The sequence below is a fragment of the Engystomops pustulosus genome, chromosome 1, assembly GCF_040894005.1.
Source record: "Engystomops pustulosus chromosome 1, aEngPut4.maternal, whole genome shotgun sequence".
In the NCBI taxonomy this organism is placed as follows: domain Eukaryota; kingdom Metazoa; phylum Chordata; class Amphibia; order Anura; family Leptodactylidae; genus Engystomops; species Engystomops pustulosus.
Window position 1 is genome coordinate 204,091,129 of NC_092411.1, and position 23,306 is coordinate 204,114,434.

Below are 23,306 nucleotides of genomic sequence, written 5' to 3' on the forward strand. Positions count from 1 at the left end.
TTCCAAATCATGTATCTTTCATAACCCAGTGTGATGGCATAATCCAGAAAATCAAATTTGAAGTGAGATGTAAATTGGTCTTATAAAGCCATGGAGGTGGAAAGTTTAGTCAAGTCTCCTCTGCTGGGACTGAAATAATGCACCAAACCTCACGAGAGACGCTTTGTGATGTCCCTGGGTGCAGGGCTGTCAATTAAAGAGAAGTGGTTGTCATTAGAAGGAGAGAGCTTGACTTCATTGCTGAGCTCTCCACCTCCATGACTTTATAGAACCAATTAACACTACACTTTAAAGTAGATTTTCTGGATAATGCCGAAACACTGGGCTATTAAAGAACTATGATCTGGAAGGCGTTATTCTGCTTGATAACACACCAATCGTAATTTATTAGGTCACTTTTTGCTGACAGGCTCCCTTTAAAATCAATTATAGTATCAGCTATCCAAGAGGCTCACCGGTGACATCGGCTGAAGCACCTCAGACTAATTAGCATATTTTTATACATTTGTTTTTTCATGTATAAGGTCATTCCAGGGATAGTGAAAAAAAGGATCCTACCCCTAGACAAGGTAACGAGTACTTAGGTGAGGACAGTGAATCTGTTGGTATATATCCTTTAATACAAACAGGACGTGTATTCTATTTAATGTAGTTCAAGTGAAAAAGCATGAAGCAGCACTCACCGATATACATACAAATGTCCTTTATTGTCAGATGCAGCTCACAGAAAACAGAGCAAGGTGACGGGCCGTTTCGTCCCTTCAGGTGCTTTCTCAAACCATTGGTCAAAACAGTAACAATTATTATTAGGGAAACCCAGCAGGTCAGGCAATGTTTCCACAGAAGAGGAAACTAAAATAGCTCTCTTCTAAAAGGAAACACTTGTGAATAAGCCAAGGTTGGGTTTTTTCAGCAGATTTTTTTGTATATACGGTATATATAATTTTGTTTTTTCTTACAGAGGGTAACAGTCACTATTTAGGCGACCCAGCAGGTCAGGCAAGGTTTCCTCAGAAAAGGAAAGTAAAGTAGCTCTCCTCTAGAAGAAAAAAAACTGTTGCTTGCCACTTGTGGGTGGACGCTATTTTAGTCATCGTCCAAACAGAAACACTGTAGAGAGCATGGTTGTAGCACTTTACCAGAAGAGGGAAAGATTTTCATTGGCTGTTGTAAATTCCTTGTGAGTACATTCACCGAAGATTTCCTCTTTTATATTTACATCTAGTCTATTTTGGCTAGGTTATAATAATAATTCCTTTATTTATATAGCACAGCGCTTGCCAAATCGGTCCCTACCCCCAATGGGGCTCTCAATCTAATCAACCTACCAGTATGTTTTGGAGTGTGGGAGGAAAATGGAGGACCTGGAGGAAACCCACACAAACACAGAGAGAAGACACAAACTCTTTGCAGATGTTGACCCTGGGGCTTGAACCCAAGTCCCCAGTGATGCAAGGCTGTAATGCTAACCACTAAGCCACCAGTTCTCATCTCTGTCAGGGAACTTCACAAATCATGGATGAAAAAAGTCATTCAGGCAAGCCTTTTTGTCCCCAATTTAGTCAATGAGTTGGGTTCTGTTGCTATAAGTCATTTTGCAAATCATACATCTAATTTATTTCTTCATTCTGCATCTAACATGGGTCAGAACATTTGAAATAAAAACTAGAAACTATCGTTATCTCTCCATGCCAGGAGTCCAGATATTCCACTAACCATATCTTTTCATTTCTGAATTCTGCAACTTTGCAAAGAGGACACGATACTTGCATGCTTTGTATACAGCTGTTATCACCTAAAGTAGAAAACATTCAAGTGAAAGTTCATAAAGTATTAAAGGGGTTGTCCAAGAGTTATGAAAAAAACAAAAGGTGGTCGGGAGGGGGCTGCTTATAAAAATAAAGATGTACCTCTGGGTATCTTCACCCGTCCCTATTCACAGCACTGTGTATGCGGGTCGGATGGTTGTTGGGTCCGGCATGTTTGTTTACTTGGCGCGCGGACCAGAGCGACAGCAGAATGGGACAAGAAGACGGCGACAGAAGGTAAGTACATCTTTATTTTTTTAAGCAGCCCCCTCCCGGCCACCTTTTGTTTTTTGCATAACTCTCGGACAACCCCTTTAAGCATTTTGAAAAAAAATGCAGTTCTGTAGTTGACTGTGGAACCTAATATAGAGGTAGGTAAAAGGTCATTATATAATACTTGGTATCACTCCTGGCACAGACATAGTGATTATGAGGCAAAGATCATTTCAGTGACTTTCTGATTGTTGCTGAAACATCTGCCTAAGGTCTTCCATCTTTTTTGCTATGTTCTTAATGGAGCACTGCTGTATTCTTTCCTGCAGAAACGCATTGATCTGAATATACCAGTCATTCATCCATTTAGCTTCCTTTCCATCACAAAGGCCTAATCCTCTGTACACTTTTGTTAAGAAAGAGACAATTTTCTCATCATTGCATATTTTGCATCGCTGAAATATCCATTCCCACCAGCCTTGCCAAAAATCTTTGCCGTAGGTTTCATCAATGTGTGCAACAATGATGCTTTTGTCAGATTTTCCTTTCAGAGCTGTAATGTTTTCAGGTTGTAGGTTATTTCCGAGCAAACTACAATGAAAAATAGAATAATAATAGTGATAGTTAGATATAATTGTGTATAACACAACATTTAAGAAGTGGTTATGCAAGGATGGGATAGCACAGGGATTCTTCATTCTAACAGCAATAAGATCATGGAAATCTCTTGCCTAGGATGTCATATGGACTCTGAATGCCTTTCTATCCAAAACCAATATCAAAAAAATATCTTACTGGTGATCTATTCATATTCTAATTCATTTGAGCATTTTACAAATATCGCTAATATAATAAAGTGCACTACTTATATAAACCTCGGTGGAATTAATGTCTATTTGTGCTATAATAGGAGAGGAGGATTCTCTGATAGGGAGACCACATCATTCCAAAAAGTGATTGGATTTATTTAGACAATTTCAAACTTTTAGTATGGACAAAAACATGTAAAATATGTTTGGCAATAGAACTCTAGACTTCTTCAGGTACAATAAAAATACATACATATCTTCTATACATGACACATGAGCTATACTAAGTGCTAACTCCACCGACCTTGACACTCAAATGCTATAATTAGAAATCTGTATGATCTTGCCTCTTATCAACTGATATTTGTTGCAAATGTAAATTGAAAAGAATTCTGACAAGTGGGTCAATTACATATATACATAGCAGTTGACATTAAAAAACCATCCAAAATAAATATATACCAAATATGCGTCTCTATATCAGAAATTAAGTAAGATGCACAACTTCATATTTGTATCTGCAATGGAAGGCAATATAATATCAACCTTTAAAAAGCAGGACCAAAAACTATTCCAATAATCAGGCTAATCAGATGATAAACTAATCAGAAGACTGGCCTGCATGCTGCCGTGAGCTTGGTATTTACGGGAGCTGAGATGCACCAGAAGCACATGACTCCGCTCTGGACTAACCCTGAGGATGCCATAATATTCTAAAATCTAGATGTTTTTATCAGTTAAATAGAGAAGAGAACTTATTTTGATGTGAGAGAAAATACCCTCACCGATACTATAAGCCAGGGGTCGGGAACCTATGGCTCGCGAGCCAGATGTGGGTCTTTTGATGGTTCCTGACCCCTGCTATAGGCACTACCACCAGCTAGATTCTACAGAGGTCAAAGAAGACCAAAATACCTTGCTTGCTCTGGACAAATTGCAGGGTCAGCAGACTGTTATGTAAATGAAGCGTATATGGGTTCAACTATCATAACCAGGTACAAGAATTAAATATGAAGACGGTAAATAGATATTTAAGCTTTTTTTGATTCCCTGGGTCCTATTCTTCTGAGCCTGTTGCACCACCACCTTGAAACATAAGTGATTATTATACTTATTTGTGCTACAATGCTCTTTTAAATTTGCATCAATTTATCTGGCAATTTTTGATGGCAAGAGTGGTGCACAGTGTTCAGCTGAATTAATGATGAAAACATTAATGTAAAGGTAGTGGGGTTAGGCCATGCTTTAGTGGGGCTTAATGATTATTAAAGGTCATGCACACATCCTTAGATCTCTGGGATCTCCATGAGACCTTGTGAACACCTAAAGAAGAGTTGCAGATAAAGATAAAAATGGGCAGATTTTCAAAATAAATGTAAACAAAACAGGTCCATAAGGTCACGTGAAAACTTATTAGAAAAAAAACCTACAAGTCTTATGATAGTCATCACACTTACACCACATGACGTAAAGTTGAATTGAAGGAAGATATGTCGGAAAACACTTCAATAGCTTCAAAGGTGATGTTGTTTCCTTCAAGCCTGAAAATTAAAGGCATTTTTTCATCTGGTTAGCACTTTAAAACCATCCTACGGTACAGTATATTAATTCATTGTATACATAGGTGCGGTAATTCCAATCCTTTTTCTGATCTTACTTGAAGCTATGAAGTTATATTACTAATTCGGCTGTAACCTGAATTTTGAAATCCTCTTTGGCACACAAACTTCAACCAGAAACTCAGCGCTGGTGCCTGTCAGGGGTCTTAACTGTTTAAATGCAGCTGGCAAAGCCGCCAGTGGTATATAAACTACTATGGCCGCTTGTACTACCATTTTGGGGAGAGTCATCAGATTAGAATAGAATAGAATAGAATGCTTTATTGTCCCCATAGGGGAAATTGACTTTGTCACAACGACAACAACAACACCTCCATTCATGATCACAATTATACATATACAAACAAGTAAAATACAACATACATATACAAATAGATAATAAAAATTAAAAAAAAAAACAGTAAAAAAGTAACAAAAAGAAAAGCACCATGGTTACGGATATTAATTACTTGCCCATGTTAACTAATGCAATTGCCCTAGGTATAAAGGAGTTTTTAAAACGATTCGTTCTACATTTAATATGCAGAAACCGTTCACTAAATGTGCTACGTTGACCCATCAGTGTGTTATGTAATGGCTTTTTCTCATTACATACAATGGACTTAAATTTGGAGAGCATACGTGCACACACGATTGACTCCCAATCCTCTGTCTTAGTGCCAACAATTGAGTTCACCTTCCTAACCAATTTCTTAAATTTGTTTAAGTCAGTCGTGCGGGCATTGTTTCCCCAACATACCACCGCATAAAATAAAACGCTTCCAATTACAGACTGGTAAAAGGACAACAGAGAGAAACGTAGCACACATCCTGTGATGAATTTTAAATTATCATTTATTTCATATCATATATTTCATAATTACAGCTCCACCGGGTTTATGAAAATCAGGTACTTTTTTTTAACAACAGATCATAAAGTTTCCTTGGGGACGTTTTGGTCTGAATTGACTTTTGTCAAGCACGATCTGAAATGTGGACAGTAGCTGTGTTCCAGTTCTCTCTCCACCCGAACTGGAACACAGCTACTGTCCACATTTCAGATCTGCTTGACAAAGGTCGATTCAGACCGAAACGTCGAGTTAGTAACACATTGATGTCACAGTACTGGGATAATTCACACAGTGATGTCACAGTACATGGCTATTACACATGTTAATGGTGTACAGTTATTACACACAGAGATGGTACTGTACACGGATGATAAAAACACTGAGGTCACATTGCAGACATAATCCACAGTGTTATGTCACAGTAGTGAGAAAATACACACAATGACATCACAGTAAAGGATTAATGCACAGATTGATGAAACAGTGCAGACATAAAACAGACAGTGACGTTACAGTATAGGCTTAATACACACACTGTGGTGTCACTGTTCAGGGAAAATACACTCAGTGATGTCACTGTTCAGGGATAATACTGGCAGTGTTGTCACAGTACAGAGAAAATATACACTATATATAACAGTTAAGGGATAAGACACAGTGATGTATGATATAATGCACATAGTGATGTCACATTTCAGAGATACTGCATACATTTAGGTCACAGTACAGGGATAATGCACACAGTGATGTTACAATTAGGGAAAAATTTGATTTATTTAATTTCATTTAGTTAACTTGACTCTACCAATAACAGGAAGAAGCACTGCTTCACAGCCCCCATATTATACATATTATAGAAGCTGAGGCTTCTAGCATTTACGGTATCACTGATGTCTCGCAATTGCTCTTTACAATTACATGTACCTGTCATTTGCAAAAGTGTTTCCAAATCACACAGAGTGCGGCCATGTCATCTGTAATACTATGACTAATGTGGATTAATAGAAGCAAGGAGAATTTGTTTTTAGAGTCATAATTTCATCAAACTGTCCAATATGAAGCTGTGATTAAAAAAGCTCATGTTTTGCTGCATTAATTGTCTCTGGCCGGCCACGCAATCTGAAAATGAACCTACATTTTTGTGCTAAATTAAAAGCTCCCAGTAACAGCCTGCCTGTTCTCAATTAAGGATTTTCAGAAACTTGGCAAAAACTCTGCCATGGGCACATCCCAATTATACTTTCAAAGCTGTCTTCTGGAGAAACATTCATTTCATGTGTGGCATCTTTACTATAGTATAATATTTTACTTGTCTGTCAGAAATGCAGTAATTGTCCTATTGTGTGTTATGGCTTTGTTCCTTTTTAGCACTTCACTTCTGCTTACTGAATACAGATGCAAAAAGCAAAATATCAATTTTGCTAGTACAGTACTCCTGTTATATGAGGCAGTTCTGAATATTTATGGTACTGACAAACTTGCAATTTCAAGCAGTTTGACAGTGATCTGATTATCTTACATTAATGTTCCAGCAGTAAAAGGCTTGTGACTTCACTGCTTCATTAATGCTTCCAGTTTGTTGCTGTGATCTCACTCCTTGGTTGTACATGTAGATATATCTGTACATGCTGCCTGACTATAGAGGATCTATGTGAAGAGGGCCTGCATCTGCCTGAGGTTGGCACCACTTAATGACACAGTGGTGCTGGAGCCAATGTTGGCACTGTGCCATCTGTGTCATAGAGTGTGCCCGAAGAGATGCCTCTCTATGAACTAGGCGCACATGATGACGTCAAAATGCATCCCTGCATCTCTGTAGAAGCCCCGGGCTATGGAACCACTGGCAGCTGAAAGGTGAGTATTTATTTTATTAATTTTTCTTCCTGGGCACTAACGAGCAACTATGAATTATTTATTAATGAGGGGCTACTTGTAAGTACAGTACAGACCAAAAGTTTGGAAACACCTTCTTATTCAAAAGGTTTTCTGTATTTTCATGACTATAAAAATTGTAGATTTACACTGAAGGCATCAAAACTATGAATTAACACATGTGGAATTATATACTTAAAAAAGTGTAAAACAACTGAAAATATGTCTTCAAATTAGCCACCTTTTGCTTTGATTACTGCTTTGCACACTCTTGGCATTCAATCAGCTCAGGGATTAAACAAGATATGTTCCTGCATCAGTGTAGCTACATCATTCTCGAGGTATGTTTGATTTTTAATGCATAAAAGCAAGTGTTAGATTTTCTTTAATAGTGCTTCACCGCTATATAATTTATTCATGCCCCTTGCCCTACTTGGTCTGCCTACATAGTGTACAGAGACCCCGTGACATCACCAGGTCTCTCTGCAAAACTCACACATACACAATAACAACATTGCCAGAGATGGACGGTGCTCGAGATTACCGGCTCTCTGTACTGTATTTAAGTGGACCAAGTAGGGCCAGAGGCATGAATAAATTATATAGTGGCGGAGAACAATGGTGCTCTGCAGAGCATGTTTTGCTCATGTGCATATTTTATCAAGTTAAATTTCTCCTAAATGCAGCCATTGCAAGTTATAATAGAGGGAGATCTATCCGAGATGGGGCGGGAAGGTTTAAATTTACCAAACTGCATCAACACAAACTACAAGACTTCTGGAACAGTGGGGCAGATTTATCGAGCTGTCTAAAAGTGAGAATGTTCTAAGTTTCCCGTGGCAAACAGTTGCAGCTCCCCTTTCAATATCCATGAGCACTGGTAAAATGAAAGCTGAGCTGTAATTGGTTGCCATGGGCAACTAAGAACATTCTCACTTTTAGACAGCTTGATAAATCTGCCCCAGTCTTTTTTTGGAAAGATGTTTAATCATAATGCATAAACATATATTTTAAAATGAAGCCTCACAAACATACATTCTGATACAGTTTATTTATCTAATTTTATCAAAGCTTCAAAGATCATGAAAATTAAAACCATGTCAAAGGTGCCAGAGACATCAACATGCCAGTGGCACAGTGCACAGCCCTTTTGGGGAAGATCGTTGCTCCGAATGACCTTATTGAGGAGCAGAAATCCCCCTAATATGGTGACAACCTGCGCTCCAGCCTGCGTGTGCCGACACGCTCATGCTAGATAGTTTTAAATGCCACTGGTGTTACCGAAGGGGAATTGGGTTCAGGGAACCCGAACCTTCAAAGTTCGGTACAAACCCAAACTTTCCAGTTAAAGTCCACTCAACACTATTAGCATTCTATGCATTGATATATAGTGAGAAGCCGGAAAAAATGCTAATATAAGGGCTAATGTGAGCGCTTCTTTTTGGAATTATACACTGTATGGGTGAGGAAACCATCTAGTTCATTACCTACAACAAAACAGAGCCAAACTTTTGGCAACTTGTATTGTGGACAAAAGGTGTTTATAGGGAACTTACCACCACGATTCTACCTATAAATGTAGAATGGGTGGTAGATGCATGTATGTGACGTGAGGATTGCCCTTTTTAGAGCTAATCCTCACTTCCCCACTATCTTTTAAAAAACTTTATTACCCTAATATGTAAATTTTGTTAAGCGGCTACTGGGGCGTGGAGTAGCCGTACATAAGGCTACACGTCGCGGCTACTCCACACCCTAGTAGCCTCTTTACTCCTCCTACCCTAAGATAGCCGGGACGTGAGGATTAGCTCTAAAAAGGGCTATCCTCACGTCCCTTACATACACCTACCACCCGATCTACCTTTACAGGTAGAATCGTGGTGGTAGGTTCCCTTTAACCCAATGTTAATAGCATAACTAGTATTTCTGTATTTCTAGTACTCATCATTTCAAGGGGTGAACTAATGGTTTTGGTGAAATATATGACACTTCTAATTTGCTTTCTTGCTCTCAGCAAATATTAAAGGAACCACTCAAACAGAACGCATCAGCTTTATACAAACATATCAAACCTTTAGTAGTACCACTTTTGTAATGGAAAGAAGATAATAATGAAGCATTACATGTGCCTGAGATAGATGTAGCTCGATCCTAAAACATAAACAATGTCTGCACCTTGGCCAGACCAAATGGATCAATTGATCTTTATATTCATCAATATTCTAGTCTTCCCCTAAGAGGTAATAATTCATGAGGTGATAAAAAATTCACATCTGCCAAACCATTTGTGAAAGACATTAACATTCATTATTGTGAACCAAATCAAGGAGACTATTAGAAGACTGACCATCATTAAAAAATCTATCACAATGGATGAAAATACTTTAAGGTCTATGATTCCTTACAGGACTGTATAGATAAGTCTATATAATGGTGACTGAAGTAGCTGGTTTTCCCTTTGGCTTTCATGTGAGATTCCTGTATAGATGACTAGACTGCCAACCTTTGTTGCATTTCCATGACTGAACCCTGATCAATAATTGACATGCCATGGAGTTTGCAGGGCAAAACACTGTTGCTTAAGGGTAACTGCACAAACCAGCACCCGCCGACTGGGTCCAATCAAATTTAAAAAAATGTAAACAAACATTTTTTTCCCAACAAAATCCCCACTCACGGTGTCTGCAAAGCCTAGGCATGCGTATACCAGCCTGTTCAGCATGTGTTTATGGTGGCTACATGATCTCATATCTAATCTCCCTGTGTGCGCTTAAACAGCTCTGCGATGAGAGGATTAACCCCTTCACTTTCTGCTTCATCTTTGAAAATAATGCTCATACTACAGCATACTACAGCCACGGAGAGAGCAGAAAGAGTCGGCACTCACAGCTGTGTAACAAACAGGAGATGGGAGAGAGACCTGTCTTCAACCTGGTAGACAGATTTGCCATAGAAGTAACATTGTAACTTAATAGTAACATTGCAGCCTGTGTTCATAACACCCACAGACAAACACACAATATCAAATATCATTTGAAAAGACAGTTACTCTTTAAATCTCATCTTTTACACTGCTAAGACACATTGTAGAGGTGTTTGTGCTGGCAGTTTAGTTGCAGCTAACTAGCTGCAATTCTGGGACCTGAACATTTCTGGATAATGCAGCCTAAATTAAATATCATATTTTGTGGACATTTTTGGACAAAATCTTGCTAAAAAGTGCCTGTATCTTATAGTCTGAATGGTCAGGAGGAGCCAGCACTGCCAGACCCTCCTGATCGCTGTAAGGGAGATCTGGTGAGGTGCTTCACACAATCTTCCAAAGAGCACAACCTCCACACTGCTCTCTCCAGGGTGTCCTGACATGGTCACTGCCTACAGGACCTGGAGTGAAGGCAGACACTAAAGGTCTTCAAGCTACAAGTGAGCTGGCTCATTAGGCCTGAACGGCTCCCTATTAGATATATAATAGGGAGCCACAGGGCAGTCAATCACCCCACACCGCTCCACTTTTAACCTGATTGTATTGGATTAAAGGGGGTCTGGTGAGCCGGTTAGGGGAAGGGTTAAGTGAGCCATCGGCTCACTGAGGGGAGCTGGCTCTCGTTGTTCACAAACAAGAGGCGGCTCTTAGAGCCATCTCGTTCCTGAACGACACATCACTACCTGCGGATGGAGGATAGAGGAGAGAACTTAGAAGGGGCAGGGTTAGAAGAAGGGGGGGGTCTGTGTGTGTATTTCTATATGTAGTAGTGCCCAGTGTGTTCCTTGTGTATATGTATAGTAGAGCTGTGTGTTCTTTTTGTGTGTATAGTAGATCTGGGTGTGTGTTTCTGTGTATACTAGTGCCCAGTGTGTTCCTTGTGTATGTGTAAAGCAGAGCTGAGTGTGTGTTTTGTGTGTAGCAGTGCCCAGTGTGTTCCATGTGTGTGTATAGTAGAGCTGAGTGTGTGCTTCTGTGTATACTAGTGCCCAGTGTGTTCCTTGTGTATGTGTAAAGCAGAGTTGAGTGTGTGTTTCTGTGTGTAGAAGTGTACAGTGTGTTGCATGTTTGTGTATAGTAGGGATGAGTGTGTGTTTCTGTGTGTAGTAATGTCCAGTGTGTTCCATGTGAGTGTATAGTAACGCTGAGTGTGTGCTTATGTGTATACTAGTGCCCAGTGTGTATCTTGTGTATGTGTAAAGCAGAACTGAGAGTGTGTTTCTGTGTGTAGTAGTGTACAGTGTGTTCCATTTGTGTGTATAGTAGAGCTGAGTGTGTGCTTCTGTGTATACTAGTGCTCAGTGTGTTTCTTGTGTATGTGTAAAGCAGAGCTGAGTGTGTGTTTCTGTGTGTAGTAGTGCACAGTATGTTCCATGTGTAGAGTAGAGATGAGTGTGTGTTACTGTGTGTTGTAGTGCCCAGTGTGTTCCTTGTGTATGTAGCAGGGTTGTGTGTGTTTCTGTGTGTAAATGAGCCCAGTGTATTCCTTCTGTATGTGTATAGCAGATATGAGTGTGTGTTTCTGTGTGTGTGTACAGCAGAGCTGTGTGTTTGTTTTTGTGTATAAAGTGCTTACGCAGTGTGTGTTTGTGTGTGTATGCAGAGTCCAGTGTATGTAGCAGTACCCAGTGTGTATAGCAGTGCACAGTGTATGTAGTAGTGCCCAGTGTGTATAGAAGTGTTCCTATGTGGTGTGTGTATAGCAGAGCTGTGTGTGTTAATGAATGGATGTAGCAAATCTGTGTATGTAATTGTATGAATGTAGCAGATCTGTGTGTAAATGTATAGCTGTAGAAGAGCTGTGTGTGCTGTGCTGTTGTGCGACCAACAGTAATATTTCAATTGGTGTAAAATATATTTTTTGGAAGACTAAATCTGGGGTTTGTCTTATAGTAAGGAGTTATTCATAGTCTGAAAAATATGGTACTTGTTTGTGGCAGCATTAATGTGATCATTGTGATTTTGTAATGCAACGTTTGAAAGACACAAGCGGGAATTTATCAAGACTGACATTTTTCACAATGGTCTTGATAGCCCCTTACTATTGTGTTTAACGTGCACCTAATATACGAGGAGGCGCATGCCTCATGTATTTAGCGCAAGACTCACCACAATTGTCTCCAGTAGGGGACTGGAGTCAATTAATGTGAGCTTTCACGTGAGAAGTCTAGAGTGATAGTTGTTATCGAAAATGGAGAGGGTGGCAAAACCTTCATTTATGCAAAACTGCTTGCGCAAATGGAGTAGAAAAATTGAATGAATGGCTGCCCACTGGGTAAACCCAAACATAAATTGACATGCAGAAAGTAGAAAAGCTGCATGCCCTTCCTACTACAGGTTTTAATCACAACATAAGACTTGCACATAGAATAATACAACACAGAAGATTAGCTGCCGGCGACTACTCAAGCAGCTTACCACTGTACATGCCGTGTAGATGAAATGTTACATAGTGTCAACATTCGCAGAAGCAGAAAAGTAGTTTATAAATGGTTTATACGACTTATTCTTATGAGATATACAGAGATTGTTACATATCAGCCTTTGCTCCCATGGGGGCTGCCATTGTGCTATCCTATAATGTATAGGAAGCCAATGAGTATCAGTATGGTTTCAGAGTTTGGGAGGATGTAGGAGAAATTAGTGGAAACTCACACCAAGAAGAACACACAGACTCCATGTAGACAGCAATCAAATACTACTAAAGTCAACATGCTGCTAAAAATGACTACAGAAATAAATTCTTGAAAGTTAAAGGGGTTGGACAAACTTTGACATAGTAAGTATAAGATCCTAATACAGTCACCCATATAGTACTTAACCTCTTAAAGTTTGGGGTTCACTGCCAGAAGCCATGGTTCATAAGTTCTAGAGTAGAACTCTAGACCTCCTTGTGACTTTCCTTGTCCTTTTGACTTCCGGCATATGGGCTGTGCAGTCATTACTGTCTATCCTCCTCCAGCACAACCTCCCCCATGTCAGTGGCTGGAGAGTAATGTATTTGTATCTATAAGCCCTCCAGCCCAACAGAGGAGTAGTTATGATGGAGAGGGCGTCTAGACAGTAATGACTGCAAAGGCCCTACCAGAAGTCATGGGATGTCACTGGAAGTCCTGAGACCTGCTGCCTAAAAGTCATGTGAATCATGGTTCCTGAGAGCGAACCCTTAACTTTAACCCTAAACAGGGTAAGTACTATATGGGTGAGGGTGACCCCATTAGGATCTTATACTTACCCTGTTAAAGTTTGGTATTAGTGGCCAACCCCTTTAATATTAACCTCACAAAAACTATTATGTCTAAGCATATACTTATTTCTGTTATGACTGCAGCCAACATCTTCTATAGTCTCTCATGCATTACTTATATATGCATATTTATTATAAATTATATCAGATATTTGGTCACAATCATGAGGCTTAAAGTCACCAGTCACCAGGTTGGACCCCTACTAAACTACTTTTCCCCTCAGGTTGGGGATAAAATGTCCTTTCTAGAATTCCTTCTTTTTTTGTGAAATCTCCCCCATTTACCTATAAAAAAAAATTATCCCCCAAAGTGTCACTTCAGAGGCCTTTATCTTTGGTTCTGTAGTATCTAGAAACATCCTTTGTTATATTAAAGATAAGAATATCATCTTTTAGATCACATATTATGGTTCTAACCAGAGATACAAACAGCTAAAGACATAGTTGGAAAGTCAAGCCCAGAAAGTGAAAATTTTATCTTTAGTGTGACACAAAGCATGTTTCTAGATACTGAACCAAATATAGGCTCTTCTGCAGCCAATAAACTTGACTCATCTCATGTGAAAATGAAGTAAGAAGAGTCCATATTTACCTGACTTTGGGGGAGATAGCTAAATGGTTGAGCCTTCACATAAAAGAGGGAATTCTAGAAGGCACACTTCACCCCTTTCCTGAGGGGGGTTACTAGTTTAGTGGGGTAAACTTATAAGATGTTATGAAGATTTGTTTATAACATATATTTAGGAAGTGTTAGTATGTATTTGTAAACCAGTAACAATATCTGCAACGTTTATTTGAGACAATACTCCAAGTGTCAAAACAACGAGTAAAATATAGTGGATAGTTTACTGCTGCGTGTCCATACAAAACAGGGAAGCTAATAAATCTTATTATTCAGGAAGCGTTGCACAGAATGGATTTCTCTAAAGGAAATTGTTGCAAGTGTCTTTCATCAATAATGCATGTATATGTTCCTCAGCAATATCTCTATTGTACTGCATGAGTGATCTGCATAGAGTCCGTAGAAGGTGTGAAAAGGAAGGGGGAACATTCTGAAATGGTCTGTTTGACATGCAGAACCACGTAATAAACACAGCCTTACATTATACTTAGAGCTACAGGATGTTTTATTCATAGGACATCTTCAGAAGTGTCTGGGATCTGATTGGAGAAATACTGCAGCCATTGCCTTAAAGGAAATCTATCATTTACTATACCCTCTATTAATTGTGGCTGTTTGTAGACTGCCTTGTAGATCTAACCCATGAGATTGCAGCCATAAGTATATATAGATTATGGTTGTGCTCTATCCTTATAAAATAATGTTTTATATTTATGTAAATACTCTGGGGGCATTACCACAACCCTTCCAGACTATGGCTTCACTGGCTATTTTACAAAGCATTTCTATCCTACCTGTATGCCCCCTTGCCTCTCCCCGCTCCTGAAGACATCACCGCTCTCAACCAGAACTATTGTGGCCACAGTGAATTAAATGAGGAAGTGCAGAGTTGAGGTTGCAAGATTTTAGCTAAGAGCAATGACATCATGTGGATGGCCAAAGAAGTGTACAGACAGGGTAGAAGTGTTTCGGGGGCATGAAATGAGCCAGTGAGACTGTAGTTCAGAGGGGCTCTGATAATGCCCCCCAAAGCACTTCTCCTTAATTTATATACAAATGTTATTTTAAAAGGAAAGATCACAGCCATCATCAATATACACATATTGCTAGAATCTCAAGGGTTAGATCTACAAGACATCTACAAGCAGTAATAGTCAAATATTATAAAATGATAATATTAAATTATTTTCTTGTATTACCATAATCCTGTCAAGGAACAATTGTGTGGAAGACATCTGTAAAGTTCTAGAAATTCGTCATCTTCTAATTGTGTCCACCCCAAGCTATAAAATACAAAAACAATATAGTTAGTGTTTGTAGTACATGAATATTAGATATCATGAAATACATACATCCTCATACCAGCATGATGCAAAATGAGTAAATGTATGGTTAATTATTCTACTCCTGCAGGGATCAACCCCTTTGTACAGTAAGTTCAGAAAAACAACTGGTGTTTCACTAGAAAACCACCAATTGTAAGATTAGTCCTTTTTTGCTAAGAAAACATTAATCTTTATAGTTTACAGAATTGATGCTTTTCTACTCCTGCCCCCAAACAAACAGTTCATAAATTTTCAACAATTGGGGATACCAACCCTAAAATGGTAACACTGGAAAAAACATCTCATCCCGCAAAACGGTGAACACAAGAAAAAAGTAAAAAAATCCAGTACAGAGTTGATGCTTTTCTTCTCCTGCCCTCAAACAAAAAGTTAATACATTTTCAACAATTGGGGGATACCAACCCTAAAATGGTAACACTGGAAAAAGAAACTCATCCCACATAAAAACGTATATCACTGTTTTAGGCCCCTTACACACAAACATATACTATGCCAGGGCCAGAACCAGCATACAGCCAGTTGGAGAAAAGCAGGGGTAAGCACTCTTCACCCACCCTCCTCTCTCCATAGAGAGCCACGCAGTCAGGCCATGTGTAAAGCAAAAGATAGAGCATGCTCTCTTTTTTCTGGCAATGACACAGTATGGGGACACACGTATGTGCTCTCTATACCATGCAGTACCCATGCAGTTCTATGGTACCCGTGTGCTAGCTGCCATTCATACGGCTAGCTTGTGGCCACCATAAATCTTCATGTTCATGGGGCCTTACTGGGTATATGTAATATATAAAGCTGAGTGTATGTGTGTGTGTGTGTGTATGTCCGCTATAGGAATCTGCACCATGGCATTTACAATCACCAAATTCTGTGACTGAAATTTTAACCCAGCACTTTTAAAAATATACTTATTAACCACAATATACAGGTGCTATTGTCTGCTGCTGATGTGGCAGTTAGAAGCTGAGCCATGATTGGTTGCTGTTTTGCCACAAGTCATTAATATGAGCTCTGAGCTTTTATTGGTAACTATAGACAATGAGTATAAGAAAGCTTATGTGTGAGGTAAGATGGATAGAGGCAGGGAGACAGAGACAGTCAGTGAAAGAGATTATTACTATCCCGGGCTACACCGGGAGCTACAGCTAGTTATAAATAAGGTGGAAAAAAAGTTAACCTTTTCCCATTTTATTAGTTTTTCTGCAGTAAAAGGCCAACATATTTTTGCAAGATCCTGTATTTTTAAGAAATGGTTTCATATCTTGAAATTTCCAATATTTCAGATAATGCAGAGGTAATAGGAATCTGAGAAGAACTTCAGGACAAACCCCTACAGGACCCTCAGGGTAAGATACCCCATTAGGTGAGGAAAAATTCAAAACATTGTTAAAGCCAAGACTTACCAACAACTAAATGGTGGGTGCTTAACAATTAATCCTTTGATCAGCTTTTCTATTGATTTTAACAACATTTTGTTACAAGCAATCACAATGAACATCATCAATTTAGATCTATGTGATTGCCTTAGAGTCCTAGATCCAATCATTCTGACACATTGGCCCACCTTTATTAAAGTGCCTGCACCGGTTTTCTGTTTAACTTTGAACTAGAAAGAATGTGTAAACTGCTTGCACATGTATTTATAAAGTGCCTGCACCGGTTGGGGCGGGGATGGTTAGGCTTACCTGGATCCAATGATAGATACCAAAAATAGATGGCAAGGCACCATAAGAATGTCCTATGACCTGCGCAAGGGAAAGGATATGTAAAGATATATAAGAGGGTATGTTAGAAAGGAGGGGGGGGGGGTTGTAAAGCTGAGGAAAGGGAGTTAAACGGTGGTTACCTTCGATTATAAGTCAACCCCCCTCCTTTCTAACATACCCTTTTATATATCTTTTCATATCCTTTCCTTGCCCAGGTCATTCTTATGGTCACTTGCCATCTATTTTTTGTACCAAAAATGTGATGTTGACCAAGGATTTGGACAGATGTTTACAAACTTGCAACCCAATTGCAACCAAAATCAAGTAATTTGTCCACTGTAGGTGAAATTTATAACAGGATATCATTCTCTATGGCCAGAAATGTAAACCATTCTACAGAAACATTGATCAATGGAATTATATGACCCTCCAATTTGTTTATATTTGGCCCCATATCTACGTGTAACAGCACGGCAAACCAAAAGCTGGGGAGATTTACTCATTCAGAGCCAAAACTGTATTTGAAGTAAAACCACCTAAAGTGGGAAATATATGGCCTGTCCCAATATTACACATGCCAAAACACTTACAACTCTGCAGGGACACATCAGTAGACAATCACTCATACTATCACATGCACCACCCAGGCAGTTGTATATTATACAACATCTCCATGCAATAAGATATATATCAGACTGACATCTAGGGGGCTCAAAACCTAGATTCTCTGCCAGCTGACTCCCTATCAGCAGTGTGTAATGAGTCCCGGTACTCACTGCATGCTGCTAGCAGGGAGCCAAGTTTTGTAAAATAAACTATTATAAACTACTGAAATAAGTCAGAATGCTGACAAAGGCAATTTTTAAAATAAATCAGTATAGCATAAGCCTTGGACCCTGTCACCAGCTAAAAATGACATTTCTTGTGACAGGTATGCTTCAACTGCCTGGTGCATATGTCTCTGATTTAATTTAATTGCTTAAGACTTTACAGTTTACTCCCTTTATGTTCAATTTGGGCAGAATTTGTATGCAGACTATACTGCCATCTAGTGATTCCCTTTTACATCTAACTTCAATTATTACCTGATTGCTACCTTATGGTTTTTTGTCATGATTGGTTTTTTTTGTGTCACATTGCTAGATGACAGCATTATTTTTTAACTTGTTTTACTCATACTTCGGGGAATTCATTAAAGTTTATTGGTTGCAGGGTGCAGGTCACTTTAGAAGCCCATATCTTTGGCTCTGTAGTACCTGTAAACATACTTTTTGTGTCATATTAAAGATAAAGATCTCATCACACTACGGCTTCTGTCTTTATGAGCTACAGAACTGGACATATGTAATCTCTGCCAGATAAGACTGATTAAGACCAGGTATGACCTGGTGGACAACTCGACTATAGGCTCCGCCAATTTTCTGGAGGAGGCTACATTAAATGCAGTTGTCCAGGATGTTCACGCTCCCACCTCCTTCTGCCCACTCCAATCCTTACCCTGTCATGCCTAAAGAGGCTTGTGGTTCAGAAAATCCTTCAAACTGGCAAGGATAGGCAGAATGACATGCCTTCTATATATTTTTCATTATATTTGGTGTTGGTTGTGAAATCACATTTGCATTTTTCTTTATTCTGTTGCCAATCTTTGAATGGTAGGTGGATCATGCACTCGTTGTTTGTGTTTGGAGTATAGGTATATTATACCTATCACCTTTGTATACATTAGGATCCATTGAGATCAAAATTTTTGCAGTCAATCTGCTACATTGTCCTAAACAAACCTCAATACAATATGTGAACAAAATCCAAAATATGATTTACTTTGTATTATTTCCTTTTTGGCTGATTGAAAAGTGTGGTCTACCACGCTTGTGTGTACTCCAAGAAAAAATAGGATCTCAGTTGATGCAAATGTATTGTGTGCTTTTTTATTTCTTTTTTACCAAAAAGCCCTTTCTTAGCTTCTCGAATAGTTACTTGTTTTGGCTTTTCCTTTGACCATTTGAATTCATAAACAAATTATCATAGAATGAATTGGTAATTGACAGTTCAAAACATATTGCTATTTTTTTGCATTAATTTCTTTAAAATATATGTATAAAATTGCTATAAAGGGGTTGGTTTGTTGTTCTATTTTAGATGTATTTGTAAGAATATGCCTTTATATACATATTGCTTTTACATACTGTAATGTTGTCACTGTTGTCTGGTATTTTTAGATTTCCCACAGTATTTCTACCACATACAACTAATGCTGGTGTTTATACATGCCCAGTAGCTCAGCCCCACAATCTACAGACATAAGAAACAAGACATCTAAAAACAATTCTTATTAACACGTTATGAGGATGTTGTTAATAAGAATGACAAGAACGCCATAACAAGTATCTTAGAACAATATCAATACTAGTGCTGCCTAACAAAGTTGTGGTAAAACTGTGGGGTTTTGTAAGACCTTAATGTTATTGTTTGTACAGTGAAAAGTTATACAATTTTCCAATATATTTTCTGTTATTTATTCCTCAAGGTTCTCTAGATCTCTGCTTGCTCTACTTCTATAGGAAGCTTCTATGTTTACTTCCAGTGGATAGAAATCTGACCATCTTCAAACAGGTGCACAGCTTATTAGTATCATAGAGAGTAATCAGAGATGTGTGATATAACGAGCCCCGCACCTGTGGTCAGCAAGCAGAGATCTAGGCAGAGCTTGGCAGATCAGTCCCCGTCCTATAGAAATAAAGATTTGTTTATTATTTATTCAGTATTAGTTTTTGGGCATTACAGCACCCTTAGGTCTCATTCACACGGCCGTCTGGGGGGATGTATATGCGGCTGCAAATTTGCGGCCGCATATACTTTCCCAGGGATGGCAATTGCGGCCCGGCGGCAGTACGGTGCAACACATGCTCTATCTTTTCCCTGTGTCTGCGGCCGTGCAGAGTTTTTTTGTATGGAGGGGGGAGCGGTCACCTTCTACTCCTCTCCAGCCCACAGCTGTATGTCTGCCCGAAATACCGCTGTATGAATGTACTCTTAATCTGGCCCCTGATGACTACTGAAGCATAAAATGCCAGGCAAGGGTATGAATGGAGGCATGGATTATAAATTGATTATTTCCTAGTTTTCTGGGCAACATCTATTTTCAAAGAAAATTATTTAAAAATACTCTTTATAAAGTAATAACTTGTGAAACATAGAGGACCATGGAATAACTTCTGACATTGTTTCTCCTCTTGCTCAGAACCAGCAGGCATTCACATTAATGATACCCTTTTGTGGAATACATTACTGGAAAATGAGGGAACTGACAACAAATTGAGGCTGAAGTGAAATACCTGTCAAGGAAAGATAATTTATTTATAACTTGTAGAACCTTTGTAAATGCTCATCATAGAGGAAGTCTTTTTTCATTTAGAATAATCTATTATCTAGCATTCTTTTTTAGCAGGTATAACAATATGTTTCTTTAATTAATTAGTTGTAAAGCAAAATCTCAGACAAAACAGTAACCAAAGGTTGAACATAAAGTAATTGTCCATCTTAGAACACTATTATACAATGTACTTTTTTAACCTGAAAAATTTGAGATTAACATGGAAAAAAATTTTATTTATTTATTTTTAGCTGAATGGGAGATGCACCAGATGTACTAAGCTTATTAAAAAGCCTGTGAATAAATGTACTGGGCCTGTGATTTAAAAGCAATAACTAAATAAGGTTATACTCACTGACTTGTGCATTTGTTCAAAGGCATTGGTCCATCAAGTCCAACCTACAAATCCTGTAAATACAGGGGAAGGCAAACAAGACCGCTACAAAGCTGATTCCAATTGACCCATAGTAAATTCCATTTGCCTCAAATATGGCAGTCAAAATAACAAAATGTTTTGTTCCCATGATATGTTATATTTTTGTTTACAAAGAGTCCACCATAACAATTTCCTCAGCAGAGAGCTTCATAGTCTCCCTGCTCTTACAGTAAAGAACCTTTGTCTATGGCGATGGTAGAACCGCCTCTCCTCTAGGAGTAGAGGATGTCCCTTTGCCCTGGCCCCAGGCCTAGGAATAAAAAAAATCATTATAATATTTTCTACTTATTTAAATATTTCTACATTTTATGAGGTCATGAGGCCACCTTTATTCTTAACTGAAAAACCCCAAAGTTAGTAATCTGTCATTATATTAACCGGTTCGCGACCGCGTTCCGATGCATGGAGAGGGCTCGCGGGCTGAGCCCTCTCCATAGCCGGTAAGTCTCTGCTGCATATTGCAGCAAAGGCTTACCGGTAACACCCGGAATCGGTGCCGGCACTGATCAAGGGTGTTTTCTTGCTGATCGCCGCCAGCAAAGCTCCCCGTGACTGGTTAACCCATTCATTACAATGTGCTATCAGCACATTGTAATGTATGAGGAGTAAAATCCCCATATACTGCCATACTGTAGTATGGCAGTATATGGTAGGATCGATCAGACAACCTTGGGTTAAAGTACCCTAGGGAGTCTGAAAAATAGTAAAAATAAAAATAAAAAAAAAGTGAAAAAAAAAATTATAATAAAAAAACCTAAAATTTCAAATCACCAACCTTTCCCTAGAACTGATATAAATATAAATAAACAGTAAAAATCAAAAACACATTAGGTATCGCCGCGTCCGAAAATGCCTGATCTATCAAAATATAATAACGTTTTTTCACTGCGTTTAACCCTGTAACGGAAAATCGCGTCCAAAGTCAAAACTGGCACTTTTATTGCCATTTAAAAAAAATGTAAAAATTCTATAAAAAGTGATCAAAAGGTCGTACAGTCCTAAAAATAATATCATTGAAAACATCATCAAAAGTCGCAAAAGATGACACCACCCTCAACTCCATAAAACGAAGTATAAAAAAGTTATAAGCACAAGAAGATGGCAAAATAAAAACAAAATTTTTGTACATGAGGTTTAAATTTTTGTAAATGTATGAAAACATTATAAAACCTATGCAAATTTGGTATCCCTGTAATTGTACTGACCCAAAGAATAAATCAGATGCGTCATTTGTGGCGTGAAGTGAAAGCCGTAATATCCAAGCCCACAAGAATACGACATAAATGCGTTTTTTCACCATTTTCACAGCATTTGGAATTTTTTTCCCGCTTCCCAGTACATGGCATGGAATATTCAATGTGATCACTATGAAGTGCAATTTGTTACGCAAAAAACAAGCCATCACATAGCTTTTTACGTGTAAAAATAAAAAAGTTATAGATTTTTGAAGGTGGGGAGTGAAAAATGGAAATGAAAAAACGGGAAAGGGCCCGGTCCTTAACCGGTTAATAATCTTGGTTGCTCTCCTCTGCAACTGTACCAGTTCTACTATATCCTTTGTATACACTGGTCCCGAAAACTGTACACAATATTACATGTGTGGTCTGACCAGTGATTTTTTTATCGTAAAACTATGTCCTTATCAGGATCTTTGCCTCACTGGATACACCTAACAATTGTATTTGCCTTGGGAGCAGATGCCTGGTTCTGGTCACGAAAATAAAGTTTAAAGAGGTTGGCCACTCTTTAACATAAACTGCCTATGTGCCTTTACTGCCTTAATAATAATCCCTAAATGCTCACCAATTCATTCATCGCCCCTGATGCTTGCATTATTGCTGCGTGTAAACTTCTGTGCACTCTGCATAGACATGTAAATGGTAAATTGGAGGAAACTGCAGCAGGAGATGATGACTCATCCTGCTGCTCCCCCTCCACCTCCCTGTGTTAGTGAGATGGGCAGAGGGAAAAAACACACACTGGAGGCTGCCATGACAGATGGACTGACTACAGGAGAAAGAGGAAGTTGTGTGAATGTAGAACCTGCAGCAGGAGATGATGACTCATCCTGCTGCTCCCCCTCCACCTCCCTGTGTCAGTGAGATAGACTGAGAGATAAAACACACACTGGAGGCTGCCATGACAGATGGACTGACTACAGGAGAAAGAGGAAGTTGTGTGAATGTAGAACCTGCAGCAGGAGATGATGACTCATCCTGCTGCTCCCCCTCCACCTCCCTGTGTCAGTGAGATAGACTGAGAGATAAAACACACACTGGAGGCTGCCATGACAGATGGACTGACTACAGGAGAAAGAGGAAGTTGTGTGAATGTAGAATCTGCAGCAGGAGATGATGACTCATCCTGCTGCTCCCCCTCCACCTCCGTGTGTGTGTGTGTGTGTGTGTGTGTGTCAGTGAGGCAGACTGAGAGATAAAATACACA

At 39.0% G+C, this 23,306-nt stretch overlaps 1 protein-coding gene across 6 annotated transcripts in view; it reads right to left on the reverse strand.

The window, feature by feature from the left end:
• Positions 1–894: 894 nt before the first annotated feature.
• The window catches only part of LOC140071189 (NACHT, LRR and PYD domains-containing protein 3-like), a 61,253-nt gene continuing 38,841 nt past the window's right edge, over positions 895–23,306 (reverse strand). For all 6 annotated transcript variants that reach the window (XM_072118605.1, XM_072118614.1, XM_072118577.1 and 3 more), the window contains 3 exons: positions 15,203–15,286; positions 4,288–4,371; positions 895–2,612 (listed from right to left, as the gene is read on the reverse strand). In XM_072118605.1, the coding sequence (XP_071974706.1) occupies positions 2,255–2,612; positions 4,288–4,371; positions 15,203–15,286 (526 nt within the window). In that variant the 3' untranslated portion in view covers positions 895–2,254. The remainder of the gene's footprint in view (positions 2,613–4,287; positions 4,372–15,202; positions 15,287–23,306) is intronic.